The 14366-nt window shown below is 46.8% G+C and overlaps 2 protein-coding genes across 3 annotated transcripts; one reads left to right on the top strand and one right to left on the bottom strand.

Moving 5' to 3' along the window:
- Positions 1-4: 4 nt before the first annotated feature.
- Positions 5-3280, top strand: rps18 (ribosomal protein S18). The gene is made up of 6 exons (XM_086193563.1): positions 5-72; positions 952-1050; positions 1192-1278; positions 1989-2090; positions 2214-2305; positions 3159-3280. The coding sequence occupies exons 1-6, from the start codon at positions 70-72 to the stop codon at positions 3232-3234; spliced, it is 459 nt and encodes a 152-aa protein (XP_086049689.1). The 5' UTR covers positions 5-69; the 3' UTR covers positions 3235-3280.
- Positions 3281-3788: 508 nt separating this feature from the next.
- LOC147240215 (E3 ubiquitin-protein ligase RING2-A-like) lies at positions 3789-12256 on the bottom strand. 2 transcript variants are annotated; one of them, XM_086193435.1, is made up of 7 exons: positions 11966-12256; positions 11060-11162; positions 10721-10881; positions 9258-9482; positions 7121-7441; positions 6800-7040; positions 3789-6626 (listed from the first exon to the last, which is right to left on the bottom strand). In XM_086193435.1, exons 2-7 carry the CDS (start codon positions 11135-11137, stop codon positions 6402-6404), a joined length of 1251 nt encoding a protein of 416 aa, XP_086049561.1. In that variant the 5' UTR covers positions 11138-11162; positions 11966-12256; the 3' UTR covers positions 3789-6401. The 2 variants fall into 2 exon arrangements, with proteins under 2 accessions (XP_086049561.1, XP_086049562.1); XM_086193436.1 differs by having other exon boundaries at positions 9267-9482; positions 11966-12255.
- Positions 12257-14366: the final 2110 nt, after the last annotated feature.

The following is a 14366-nucleotide window of genomic DNA, read 5'->3' as shown; positions in this document are numbered from 1 at the left end:
CGTCGAGAGCACTTTCAAACTCTCGCGAGGACGTTGTGACTTCCTCTTCGCACGGAACCTACTTCCAAGATGGTGAGAACATTTTCAATCAACCTGGAATAGTTTGGAAATCCACCGGCATCGTGCACTTAAACCACTCGATTCTTTCTTGTGGACGCTGAGCGAAGGTGGCCTGGCATTTGTGAGCTGGTCGATGCTGAAATGTTTTCAACTGACGGCACAAATCTGAGTTTTTACGCAGTTCACTGTCGATGCTCGACGGAGCTTTTCGAGCTGATAGAAACGTGTAGTTAACGTGAAAATGTGTGTTTCCGTACGTTGGCCGAAGAGTAGAATAACCGTATTCATGTCTCTGTACACATCTTGTCCCCATTGACGTTACCGGCGACATTGATAAACCAGACACCTCACGGCCGTGCTAGCAGCTAAAGTAGTTGTAGCAGCAGCCTAGCTTAAGCATTCAGAATGGTTTTAGCATGTCGGGCTGTTAAGTGGATGCACAATCATTTTACGTGATCGCACGTGGTCCTGTTAACGTGGTGTGTTGCCGCACCAATATTTCTCTTGCGACAGTACCAGAGAGCTTTTAAACTGGTGGGCAGATTTATTAAAGCTTCTGTAGCTACTTATGCTAACAGAAGCGTGAGTCTGAAAGCACCAGTGCTAAGAGACTGTGGCTTGATGGGCAACGTGAAAGCAAAACAAATGCAGTTAATTTTTACATTGGTGTGTCTTACGAAGGTGGAAGTGAAGTAGCGGTGTCTGATGAGTGTTCGGGAATGTAGCTTGAGATGGAGACGTGTTTTTCACTCCAAACTGCACCAAAATTCACAAGTACTCCTCCAGTACTGAACTAATGGCGCCATCAAAATGCTCCCTGTAGTCTGGTATTGATGTGTAGGTAGACACGTGTGGTCATGATGATGACGTGTTATTTGTCCCTGTTTTCAGTCTTTAGTCATCCCTGAGAAGTTCCAGCACATTCTTCGTGTTCTGAACACGAACATCGATGGCAGAAGGAAGATTGCCTTCGCTATCACTGCCATTAAGGTAACAAAGACTTGTAAAGTGTATCAATGTGATGACGATGGCTGTTAAGTTCACAGTGCCTCTGTCATGTCTGTGATTGCCAGCTAGCTTCTTCCACGTGTCTCACTGTCTTTCTAACATCCCTGTTGCTTCCGTCTTCAGGGTGTCGGCAGACGCTACGCACACGTCGTCCTGAGGAAGGCTGACATTGACCTCAACAAGAGGGCTGGTGAGCTGACTGAGGAGGAGGTGAGGGGTCGTGCTGCAGCAACCAGACACACATTCTCCTATGAAATTGAAACTGGAGTTGACGGGCCAGCTCCAGTTTCTTCAGACTGCTTCTTAAACCGTCTTCATGCGCACAGTGTTTTTTTTAAAGTTTGTTTTCCTGCACTGGAAATTAGTGAAAGGTTGTCAAATTAGCATCAGAATGTAGCGTCTGGGGATTGTATGCTATCTTTGGTGTTTGTAGTAAAAGCAGCATGAAGGACAGTGACGTTTCAGTGGTTGCTCTGTTACCTTTTGTTCCAACTGAAGGATGTCAGCGCTGCTGCTGGAACACCAACTGGTGGAATTTGTGGCTTAAGCTCAAACCCTTCAACTTCTTCTCCCCCAAATTTCATTGATAAAATGCTTTTTTTTGTTCACTTTGAATTTACACTTGTCACCCATCAGCCAAATCATTAAAACCACTGCTGGGTTTCCTGTTGGGTTTAATTCACGTCAAGTGAAGCTTCAGCAGCGTGTGGTACCCTATCAGTGCGGGTCAGAGCGGGTAAAGGTGACCCTCTGGCGAATGTAGATTCAGTGGTTTTCATTGTGGAGAAAAGGGCCCGGTTTTGCCCTTTTTTGGGGGCCAGGAATTGAGCTTTTATTTTATCTGATTGTGCCTCCACTTTTCCATTGCCACCATTTTCTTTTTTAACTTGTAGAGTTCTAACAGTTGTGTATGTCTGTAGGTAGAGCGAGTGGTGACCATAATGCAGAATCCTCGCCAGTACAAAATCCCTGACTGGTTCCTTAACAGGCAGAAAGACGTCAAGGACGGCAAATACAGCCAGGTGAGTGACCACCAGTAACGTGTCGGGCTGTTGCGTCTAAGAACCGTGGACAATGGGGTTCGCTCCTGTGAGGGTGTGCTCCAGTTAAGGGCTGGGAGATGTGACTCTCGTGACCCATTTCAGGTCCTTGCTAACGGCCTGGACAACAAACTGAGAGAAGATCTGGAGAGGCTGAAGAAGATCAGGGCTCATCGTGGTCTCAGGCACTTCTGGGGGTAAGAGCTCCTCTGCGGCATTTGTTCATTAAACCAGTCAAACATCGATGCCTCCTAGCGGCGCTCGCCCCGGTGTAGAAATGTGTCGACTATCATAACAGCGAACAGATCAAAACTGTTCCTAATGTTGAGTCACAGTGGATCCGATCTGTCTACACTGAACCATAAATACCTGCGGCGTCTTCGTCAGCTTGTAAATGGACTGACAGCCCCATGAAAGGCCTGGGAGTTTTGGTTCTGTGAGATTGCTGCTCTCACCTGGCTACACGGATCAGAGATCGTTTGAGCTAAACGAGCATCTGAGTGCGATTCTGTCTTAATTGAAGTCAAGGGAGAAACAAACCTGAAAGATCTGATGGTGAACGGAGGAGCCGGTGTAGACGGAGTCTGTCTGGAAACACTTGAGCCCACAGAACCAGAGCTGAACCGTGACTGCACTCGTGTCCTCTATGGAACACGGGACACGAGTGCAGTCACGCCAGCATCAGTATCAGATTCTGGTGAATCTGATACTTTTGAAGCCAAAACTTTCAATTTCAGTCCCACTTTAACATTTGGTGGCTTTATATTGTTTGAGGTTCAGTTTACATCTTGGATTTCATCCAAAGTACTCCACTACCAATACATCCAAAAGTCATCACTGCTCAGTGACTCCAGGATGCAGGAAGAGCCAGCTACGTACATCTAGCTTGAAGCCAACCGTCAGGACAAGCGTAGTGTCATCAGTGTCTGTTAGCTTTAAACCTCGTGAGCTGAAGACTCTACTAGTGAGTTCATGAAGGTACTTTTTTAGAAATGTGTTAAGCCCCATTGTAAGTATTTAATGTTGTCTCCCTCTCTTCCTTTTGTTCAGTCTGCGTGTGCGTGGTCAGCACACAAAGACCACTGGCCGTCGCGGTCGCACTGTGGGTGTGTCCAAGAAGAAGTAAACTCCCCTGCGTCCTCTTTCTTCAATAAAGTGCTACAGTCCACAAATCTGTCCTGCTGTGCTGCTTTTAAATGGCTTGTTGTATTTTCATTTCTGGGATATTTTCTCAAACTAGTCAACCGCATGAGAAATGTGAAAGTTCAGTTGAAATGAGGGAAACTGTCTCATCAAACTGTAGATTAATCCCACATCTTCCCTCTGAACCACTACACCAGTTGTGACTTCAGAGCCATGCAGGACAGCAGTGATGCAACAACCAAAGTGTGTTGAGCTACGTTTTCTGAAACTGAAGTTAAAACCACAAGTCGCTGAGTCCTGACAGAACTGCAGCTGTGTATTCTATCATTCTGCTCATGTCCAGTTATTTAAAATTGTGAAATAACTCAATGTTGAAATTCCAGGATCCATTTTGGGATCAGTTTCCAAAGTCAACGCTTCATCCCTGCGTGACAGAACAATCTGTGAAAACAAGCTTCAAAGTAGTGAACTCAAATACACCTGAGTAGAGAGCAGCCGCCGTCTGGTGAAGGACGAGAGTTCACACCCAGCCTTTGTTCCGTCCTTTATTGAGCTGCATCGCTGACAGGGAGGAAACAACTGGAGAGAAACGCTGGTTTTTATCAAAGCTGTTCCATAAAACTGAGGTAAGGTAGGAAAACGTGGCTGCAGGAAATATTAAAGTGCATTTACAGAACTGGAGCAAAGAGAATTCAGATGAACGTGATACTTCACCCAAACAGAGTATTGATACTTAAAGTACTCATTAGGAGTCTTGAGTTCCCAAATATGTTTCTCTTCCTGCTTCACTTCCTTGTGACTCCTGAATGCAGGAAGAGCCGGCCATGTTCCTTTGGCTTGAGGCTAATGGAGACTGACGGCCAAGAACAGCTAAACCGCTCCAGAGGTGTCCAGTAACTTTCCAGGTCGTCTGGTAGAATCCTGGAGGATGAAAAGTCATCCACTAACGTGGGAGGTGAACGGGAACGCTACAGCGCTGCCGTGAACGAGCGCCAGTGCGACGCCCATTTGTGAGCAGCTTAAAGGCACAATGCACTTTTTGGGTGAAGTACTGCTCGAAGCTGCTGCTTACGGCGTCGAGTCAGAAACACTAAACTCAGCCTTAAGGTTGAGAGACAGAAGCTACATCTTAAAAGTCAGAAAACTAGAATTCAAACTGTAAGACTCGCAAAAGGAAGTTCTACTCCATCACTGATGTCAAAGCAACATTTTAAGTAACACCACAATCACCAGGTTTCATATTAGTCACCTAACAGAGGATTATGGGTACCAGTTTATCAGACAGTACAGCTCAGCTGTAACGACTCACTCACAAGGGGTCATCCAAGAGCTCAGTCTCCAGAGCAGTTGTACAAAAATAGATTCCAAGAAATGTGATGACCTGTTTTTAGGTTTTCTAGTTTTGACCATCAGCTGTGAGTTTGTGCGTCAACTCAGCCGCCGTCCTCCTGCCTCGGATCGCGAAGCATTCAAGAAGACAATCATGTGATCCAACTTTGTTAGGGACCTGTCCGATTCTGTCGCACCAGGAAACTTTTAATATTCCATCTCTAAACAGTAGCTCTGTAGTTTTCACCCACATATGAAGTCTCGGTAACATTTGCAGAACGTGACTGAAGAATGTGTCCTGTAGCCTCTAGCGACGCGGCTCCTAGCACCTCAACCATGTGGAGCGTGACTGTCATTTTGAGCTCCTGTAAGTACTTCCTCACTTAAAAAAATTATTTCCAATGTCTATGAGAGGAACTTTTCCTTTTCGAGAAGTATTTGGGAGTAAAACCCTTTGGTATGACACATTCCTCTGAGCAGGGATGCAGGACACCCCTGGAGGTGCAGGGACGGCAGTGATCACATGGATCAGCAGCATCGCAATCTCCCCCGTTTACACAAACTTTCATTTGAAGAAAACAATTCTCTATTTGTTTGACAAAAATCTTTAATAACAATGTAATAGAGTGAGTGTATGAGGCGCTCGGCGGTAGTCGGACCTCGGCACGCGCGTGCCAGCACGGGAGCGGCAGCGCCCTGCTGTGGTGCAGAGTAGTAATAGTGTGTTGCATGCGCAGGGATATGAGGGAAGTGCTACGGCTGAAAATATAGAGCCAGACTGAAGGGCTGTGCAGCGCACACGTCAACATATTACATGTATGCTGGGTATTTTTTTGGTGGCCGTTTATTTAATTTGATTAAATACATTTTCCTGCAGCGCAATGCTGAACATGGAGCTGCTGCACGGAGGATGCCCCGACCCACAGCCACCCAAGACCCTGACAGCAGCACTTTCAATAAATCTAAACCACCCCCTTAATTTTGAAGTAAATAAATCACTTGTAATTTTCATTTATCATCTGAAAATCATTAATTTAACCTCATAATTCAGACAATTGAGAATTATAACTGAAAAATGACAAGAAAAAAGGTACTTCCTTGTTTGTGAGTGTGATCACCTGCTGTGGCTGGTGTCACCCTCACTGCTTGAACGTGGTGTGTCATCAAGGTGAAATGTGGTCCTTGACACGCCCACTGTCGCAGGAACCCAGTGAGCAAGTTTGTATCTATCTGTCAGTTGGGTAGTTGTGAAGCATATTTAATGAGGTCAAAGTTGGCCTGGACACGCTGAGTGCTGTCGTGGCTGCTAACTGCAGCTCCAGTGTTGAAAATAGTTCATCTGATGGCTGTTATATCAAAAAATATTGAAAAAAAGATCATCGTCTCAGTCTTGTAACTTATCATGTTGCCAACAGCACTAAATATTCAGGCACCTGGAGATGTGCAAGCTGCAGCGTAGCTGTTAGCATTAGCACTACGTACTCAGATGTAGTCGCATACTAGAACACAGATGGCTCCTATCAGGGAGTTCAAAGAAAAAGAGACTCCATCTTTCCTTCTTGACATCAGGCAGGTTAGTCCTGACTGTTCCTGATAGTTTGAAGCTAGGATTTTTTTAATATATAGAAAAGGCTTTTTACCTTCTAAAGCATTAACAAAAATGAAATCAAAGATTTACCCGCAGTTACTTTCTGTGATTCTTCCTTCTTCTGATCAGTCTATTGATTCGACGCCTCAAGAATCCCACCTGACAGCAGCAGGAGAGGACACGCAGGATCCTTCGGGGTTGCAGTGGCTTAAATGTGAGAAGTGTCCAACTTTTCATCCGTCCCTCTGGGCAGCAGGAGACTTCTGTGGCTGCGGCTGTGGCTGTGGCTGTGGCTGTGGCTGTGGCTGTGGCTGCGGCTGCGGCTGCAACTGTGGTGGCGGCGGTGGCGGTGGCTGCTGCTGAGGATCCTTGGTGGGAGCGTAGAAGAGCTCCAGAGGTTTTCTGACCTTCCAGTATTTCTCGTTGACCAACTCCAGAGTCAGAGATCCGTTCAGCGTCTGAGGGGGGAGGAAAGAAGGAGGTTGGACAGAGAACTGAACGTCTTCTTTGGAATTTTCTTTGAGGTCACTTTTTTTTTCTGTGGCAAAATGATGCTGAACTGTTTAAGTGGATGATTCATCGATGGAGGTAGAGACCAGAGGGACCTCAGCGTGTGCGGATAAACACTGACCGAGAACTGCCCTCCCCTCGTCATGATGTAGATGGTGTACTGTTTCTCGCTGATGTCGCTCAGACTGGACCCCTCTCCACTGGCTGTCGTCCCTGCAGTTTCCCCGCTTCCCTCCGGTCCTCCCTCCTCTCTTTCTCCGTCCTCTGGCTCTTTTTTGGTCCGGTGGTCCTCCAGGGCGATGCGCAGGGCAAGGTACTTGGACAGATGGTCCACGGTGGCGTTGGCAGTCGTCTTTACATACCTGTACAGACACAAAATGATGGGGATTAGTTGGACCGTATTCATCTTGTCGACTGCTTTTGTCCAGGCGTCCCAACTCACCTGGTCTGGTTGTAGTCCTGGGCATGGACCAGCTGTGGGTGTGGCCTGAACACCAGCTCTATCTCAGAGCTTGGCCCCTCTTTATGGCGTCTCAGTGGAGGAGTTGGGCTCCCGCTGTCTGCCTCTGGCCCAGAGCCGTCATCAGACACCCGCGGCCGCTTTCGACTTGGCCCTGCCTCCGAGGGTGTCTGACCACTGGGGTGGGGAGCATGGGAAGGGGCGGAGTCGTGGGACAGGTGTGAGCGGGTGTCCCCATTGTCTTCACCACCGCTAAAGGTGGTGTTGTCACTTTCCTGAGTGGGTTTCTTCACCCGGTGGTTCCTGGATGTAAAAACACTGAATGACTGATTGAGCAATGGTGGATTTATATGACAGAATACTAATGAGGTGTTTGTAATCTAACAGGAAGTGGTCATCTCCTGGTTCCTCCCCCAACAGGAAGTGGTCATCTCCTGGTTCCTTCCCCAGCAGCCAATAGGATCGCTCCATGTGATTGTGGTGATTGAACCAGTAAATCAGCTCTGGTGAACAAAAGTTGATGATCTTCCAGGTTCAGTTCATCAAGATCATCTTCACTAATGAACCCTCTGATGATGCTGGAAGCCTGGATGCTACGTTAGCAGGGCTAAGCTAACAGTAGCCTATGAAGGAGCTACATCAAGGTCACATGACTTCAAGGTCACCACCACTAAGCTTCAGGCTTCTTGTGTTTCCCCCTGATGACCTTTAATGACCTCCAGGACCTCTGTAGGCTCCTCTAGACTCTTGTTAGCAACCCAGGTTTTTAAGACTCCACCACTCCAACATCCACCAGTCTGGTGTTTACTGGTGGATCTGATGTAGACCTGAACCTCCACCATCCACCAGTCTGGTGTTTACTGGTGGATCTGATGTAGAACTGAACCTCCAACATCCACCAGTCTGGTGTTTACTGGTGGATCTGATGTAGAACTGAACCTCCACCATCCACTGGTCTGGTGTTACTGGTGGATCTGATGTAGACCTGAACCTCCACCATCCACCAGTCTGGTGTTACTGGCGGATCTGATGTAGAACTGAACCTCTACCATCCACCGGTCTGGTGTTTACTGGTGGATCTGATGTAGAACTGAACCTCCACCATCCACCGGTCTGGTGTTTACTGGTGGATCTGATGTAGAACTGAACCTTCAACATCCACCGGTCTGGTGTTTACTGGTAGATCTGATGTAGAACTGAACCTCCAACATCCACCGGTCTGGTGTTTACTGGTGGATCTGATGTAGAACTGAACCTCCACCATCCACTGGTCTGGTGTTTACAGGTAGATCTGATGTAGACCTGAACCTCCAACATCCACCAGTCTGGTGTTTACTGGTGGATCTGATGTAGAACTGAACCTTCAACATCCACCGGTCTGGTGTTTACTGGTAGATCTGATGTAGAACTGAACCTCCAACATCCACCAGTCTGGTGTTTACTGGTGGATCTGATGTAGACCTGAACCTCCACCATCCACCAGTCTGGTGTTTACTGGTGGATCTGATGTAGACCTGAACCTCCACCATCCACCAGTCTGGTGTTTACTGGTAGATCTGATGTAGAACTGAACCTCCAACATCCACCAGTCTGGTGTTTACTGGTGGATCTGATGTAGAACTGAACCTCCACCATCCACCGGTCTGGTGTTTACTGGTGGATCTGATGTAGAACTGAACCTCCACCATCCACCGGTCTGGTGTTTACAGGTAGATCTGATGTAGACATGATCCTGCAAAGATCTCCAGCTGATGTCAGGTCAGTGACCTGGAGACGAAGGGACCAGATGTTCTCCTAGAAGAACTTATCTACAAGTTTCAGGACTGGATCCCACCCTGTTGTAAAGGGTCTCATCTGGTGTGACATCACTCCTACACCGAGGTGGCCAGTTGACTAAGTCTGTCACCGCCCTGATAGGAAATTTCCAAAGAAAGCAGTCACCTGAGATGAGGGCTGCTCTTGTGGATGGAGTTCCCGAATAATGCCAGGATGGAGAGGTTTCTTCTCACCTGATATAAAGCTGCTTTGATTACATGTTGCCAAATATAACAAGCTCTTCCTGAAATGCTTCAAGCTTGACTTCATAAACCAAATGTCTCCCTTCCCGTACTTCCCCCACCTCTCGGACCTGTAGCGGGCCTGCTGGCGGAGCCCCTCCTCGATGCTGGAGCTCAAAGCATCCTTGTTGTGTAGCCTGTTGAGGCGTTCCAGGACGCGGCGCTGGTGGGCCTCATACTCATCACGACTCGGGTAGATCTTGGAGATCAGTGCATCAAAGTTGGAGTCACGGCGCAGCGAACGCCTTGAAACAAGCTTCTTCCTGCAGGTCGGACACTCTTTGTTCCTGAGTAGCACAGGAGGAGGGAGAGGGATGGGGAGGATTAATCATGGTGATAGTCAGTTATCAAGCCAACGCTCTCTGGGTCTCTGATGTGCTGCTTTGGATCTGCTCACTGAAAATAACTAAAAGTGATACTTCACCCATGAAGTGTATTTATCCCTTCAAGTCCTCACTATTACCCTTTCACACTGAAACACGCAGGTCAAAGCGGGTTTTTGTACCCGCATTTGCTCGGCATCAGGGCTCATTCAAGCTTCCAGCAGACGTGGGTCTGAGCTCTATCTGTGGGGGCTGTGTTCCCGGGTTTTTCCATCACGTCATCATTACACATAAAAGTGTGCCAGAGCACTGAGAGGGAAACAAACGACAGCATGGACGTCGTCGAGTCGAACGTTTGCGTTGTCGCTTTGCAATTTTGTCTCTTTTGCAAAGCAGACAAACTCGTGAGTGAGCAGCTCTCGCAGCCCAGTTTGTTTTATTTATTTATTTTCCCCTGGAGTTTCCACAATGACAGCCTGACAGGCGGCACAGTGACAAAATCAGAATGCGACAGGAAGGTCGCGGGAAACCTGAGACAACGCGGGTTACCTTTTTCACACTGCAGGCGAGCCGAGCCGAGCCGAGGCGAGCCATTTAACACCCGGGTCGCTTGTAGGGTCGGTGGACACGGGTCGAAATGCTGAGTCAACCCTTTCAGAGTGCCCAAACACCCGCATTCACCCGTGTTTTTGGTGCAGGGTGGAAGGGGCTTAAGGAGAGTATTGAGCTCACTAAGACGTTTTGCCAGAGTGACTCCAGAATGCAGGAAGAGCCAGCCACATAGATTTAGCTCGAAGCTAATAGAGTGCGATGGCTAACAACCACCGAACTGTAAAACAAACTCCAGGTCATTGTCTGGTATAATCCAGGTCTTCTTAATCTAGCCGTGTGATCAATGATCCACAAACACTTTGAATGGAGATTAAAACCCAACGAGAACATTTACGTTCCGCCGCTACCATGGACGAGCAGGAGCACGTTTGTTCCACCGAATGCACCTGCTGGTCTGGAGGAGTCACAGTTGGCCTGTTGTTCCTCTCAAACCCGAGTGTTTGATGTTTACTGAGCACAAAGACAGCGTGGATCATACCAGATGACGACCTGGAGGACTGACAGGCAAAGTAGGATTTGTGGGTGAAGTATCCCTTTAATATAAATGCCATTTCAAAAAAGAAAAGATCAACAACAGTGAAAATCATCACCCTGATCGCAGTGCAGTGACGATGCAGTCGGAGCAGAAACGGTGCAGACACTCTTTTGTGGTCATTGTGTTCTTCAGCATGTCCAGACAGATGGGACACATGAGTTCACTGTGCAGAGAGCGAGGAGACACCGCCACCTCCGTCCCGTCCATGATGGCCTCCTGGACAAACGCACAGGTTCACTGTCCTGAGGACTGTAGATGGTTTCAAACTAGAAACTTCACCAGAAGCCATTAAGATTGTTTTCTTTAGAAGCCCTTGTATGAATGTTGAAGATGGATTGAAGATATAGAGTGCGTGCGCGCGCGCGCACACACACACACACACACACACACACACCTGAGGGCTCCTGTGCAGCTCGTACAGACTCAGCTCCCATGTCTTACTGGGTGTCTGGATGTTTAGAGGAGCCGCCATGTTTGTAATTTCCCAACAATCCTCACTGGAAAAACAAAGAGACACATTTGACAGAAACGGTCCAACTGCAGCCGCGCTGCTCGCCTCGCTGCTCGCCTCGCACCTCCGACACCAACGACCGAGGTGAGAAACACTGGAACAGCTTGGATGTTGGGTGAGAGGTGGATGCAGGAGCTGCAGACCTGAGGGCAGCAGGGGCCTGTCAGGAGGTTGTGATGTCATATGTCACAATGATGCAATTCATAGCATGTTTGCGGTCAGACATTTGGGTCCGTTAAAACATCCCTGCTCACATCCTGGCGTTTGATTATGTCTCCTGTCGTTCTTATTGTTTGTTTTCATTGTGTGAATCAAACTTATCTTTTTTATTTTTGCAAACATTCTGTGTGCTGTTTAAGATTTGATAACGTCCAGGTTCTGACTAAATCAATGTTTAATTGGACTATTCTATTTTCACATCGCAGTTTATATCAGTACCGGAACAAATACCCCGACATATCGCGATACATCCCGTGAACCGGGTGACATTACACTTGAGGAATGAGGGCTGGACACGATTTAACAAGGTCACACGCGTCAAAGGGCGCTACGAGGAAGTTCCGGTTATTTGCATGTGCTAGAAAACTACAGAGAAGGGGAAAAACGTTCATCCCGGGACTTTACTGTGCCGTTAACTTCCGACCAAGATCAAACGTTTGCTGGAGGTTCTTAAAAAAAAAAAAAAAAACAATAAGTTTCTCCTGTCGTGTTCAACACATAAAGAGGAAAATATCTTCCCCGTCGGTGGAGACATGACACCAGAGAGGAAAAGCTGGACTTGAAACTTACCTGCCGTTGATCTGACGGCCAGCTGACTGTCCCCCGACAACAACACGCACACATACGAGCCCCGAACTACCTTGAAAACACTCCGACGGAACACGCTGGTGCTGGATCCTCGCCCGAATCAGAACACGACCGGCAGGACGATTTCCATCAGTGTTAGAGTCTCGGTCGCGGAGAGGAGAGACGACACGGGTCAAAAGCGACACATTTTCCGAAACCCGAACAACTAGCTAGCGTTAGCACAGCCTCCGAGTCTTCTTCTCCCTGCCGGAAACTGTCGCTTCCTCCCCGGCTGCTGCAGCGCCCCTTCCACGCCGGCAGTGGCTCCTAGCGGTCAATAGATGAAGTGCAACAAAAAGTTTTTTTTTTACAGGAAGAGTTCTTTATGGTAAAAACAATTTTATTCTCTGTCACAATAAAAGCCAAACAATAAACAGGGACTTTTTGACCAACATTTTTTTTTATTGAGAACATTTAATACATCACATCCTTCAAACATTGCTTGGAACTTAGATTCAAGCTTTTTCTTCAAAACATTGTTATCAGAGCTGCCAAGTCTCACACTTTGAGAGTGAGAGTCACGCAATTATGTCTCTTTTCACGCCACACTTGACATTTCACACGCTCATTTGCAAAAGTTCAGATTTGCTCAAATTCAACGAAATCCGTTTAAATTGGCGTTAAAAAGGGCGCACTGACCAGAGGCCTCACTCTTGGGATTTTCTGGAACTTGGCAGCTCTATCGTGATTGTGAGAATTTGCTTAAATGATAATTTCCTCATTTAATACCTTAAACATCAAACATAAAATATACTTTAAATTTACTTTGAATTTACACACAGAAAACATTGAGGGACAGGAGCCTGACATCTTAAAAGTTTTGCAACACCAGCATGAAGGTGTCATTCAGGATCCACATGGCTAAAAACACTTAACATACCTGAAACGGTTTTGCCTGCAGGGTTCTACAGTATTGAGGTTTGGCAGCTGAGCAGAGTTATTTAGTGGCAATAGAATTACAAACTTTCTAGGCTCAGAATGAACAATCTGAGGAATGTGTTCGTGGCCAACTTGCTGAACTGAACCTGAACAGCAGCCAGTTAAGTTGTCACACACTGTGGATCAGAGGAGGAAAGGAGCTCACTGACTGTCTCACTGACTGTCTCACTGATTTGCAGTGTTTCACATGCAACAGCTGAGTGATGAGGGACGTTTGAGAGAAACTCAAAAACATAGATGAAGTTAAAGAGAGACAGAAGAAGTGAAGTCATTCTTTACAACAGGCCAAATGTCATTGTCAGTTTTGTCTGTAATCTATTCCAAGGCTGATCAATAAAGATATTGATTGACTCAAACAGGTTCCATAGTTAGAGAAAATAATCAAAGTAGGAAGACACCACTTAGATGACATGGCCCAGAGTAGCGGTGTGTTTTCCAGATATAAAATGTCGTCACTTCATCATTTTATTTGCGTGAAATTTTGACGTAACTATTCCTTATCATATTGAATCTAGAGTTCTTGCAGAAGCCAGAAACGTCTTTTGTGTATTCACAGTGACCTCTGACCGTTGCCTACCTAAACTTTCAGTTAGCTCAATTCCAAGTGGACGTTTTTGCCAAATTTGAAGAATTACATTTTTAGAAATGACAAAAATAAACATTAAACACTCATCAATCAATGTCTCTTTTCCTGCAGTTCTTTTATCACCACAGCTTTTACAAACTGAAAATAGACAAGTATCAGTAATACTCTGGGGGGGGGGGGGGGGGGGGCGTGGGGCTGACGGGCACGCATGGGGCAAACACCGGTTTAGTAAAAGCACATGCTACTAACCATCCAGAGCAGGGGGTGTTTCTGAGTTTGTCCTCCTTTAGTTTTAATCATGGGATGATAATTGGTGTGTATGAATAGTTGGTATGTTCTCATAACTTCATAACTGCCAGAGCCACACCTCACATTGAGTCACCACATCACGTCTCCCCTCAGAGGAATGCTTTCTTCCTGTCTAATTAATTGGTTTCTGAATCTCAGCACCTTCACCATTCAGCTCTTCTACTGATGGTTTCTGTTCAGCCCACATTCTTTCGCTCCCTCCTCCCTGTGCACAATGTAGGACACAGAGACTTTATTGTTTATTTTTCATGTTTGTGTGTGTGAGATTGTCATAGCAACCAGTTGAGCGTTTGGGCACTGGTGAAGAACACGAGTTATCTCCGACTCGGTGTCCCGCTAAAAAGATGAGACGTTTGAGAGGAAAAGCTTTTACCAAGAAACAACACTGTAACCTGCTGCACACACAAGTTGAAGGGGAGGAAACACTTCCACGTCGCAGCCTTTTCCCAACGCTCTCAACATGGCTGGTTTCTCCGGCCAAACTGGGAGGAAAGTTCTGCTTATTAAGGT

Source organism: Aulostomus chinensis, chromosome 22 (assembly GCF_037954235.1).
Source record: "Aulostomus chinensis isolate RoL2024-O1b breed Wild chromosome 22, RoL_Achi_v1.0, whole genome shotgun sequence".
Taxonomy (NCBI): domain Eukaryota; kingdom Metazoa; phylum Chordata; class Actinopteri; order Syngnathiformes; family Aulostomidae; genus Aulostomus; species Aulostomus chinensis.
This window is presented reverse-complemented; position numbering and strand designations above follow the sequence as displayed.

Coding starts and splice junctions, on each gene's coding strand:
- rps18 (XM_086193563.1), top strand. Junction 1,051..1,191: donor TCGCTATCACTGCCATTAAG/GTAACAAAGACT, acceptor TTCCGTCTTCAG/GGTGTCGGCAGACGCTACGC. Junction 1,279..1,988: donor GTGAGCTGACTGAGGAGGAG/GTGAGGGGTCGT, acceptor GTATGTCTGTAG/GTAGAGCGAGTGGTGACCAT.
- LOC147240215 (XM_086193435.1), bottom strand. CDS start 11,137: ATGGCGGCTCCTCTAAACATCCAGACACCCAGTAAGACATGGGAGCTG. Junction 7,442..9,257: donor GCCCGCTACAGGTCCGAGAG/GTGGGGGAAGTA, acceptor TTTTACATCCAG/GAACCACCGGGTGAAGAAAC. Junction 7,041..7,120: donor CAGGACTACAACCAGACCAG/GTGAGTTGGGAC, acceptor GTGTCTGTACAG/GTATGTAAAGACGACTGCCA.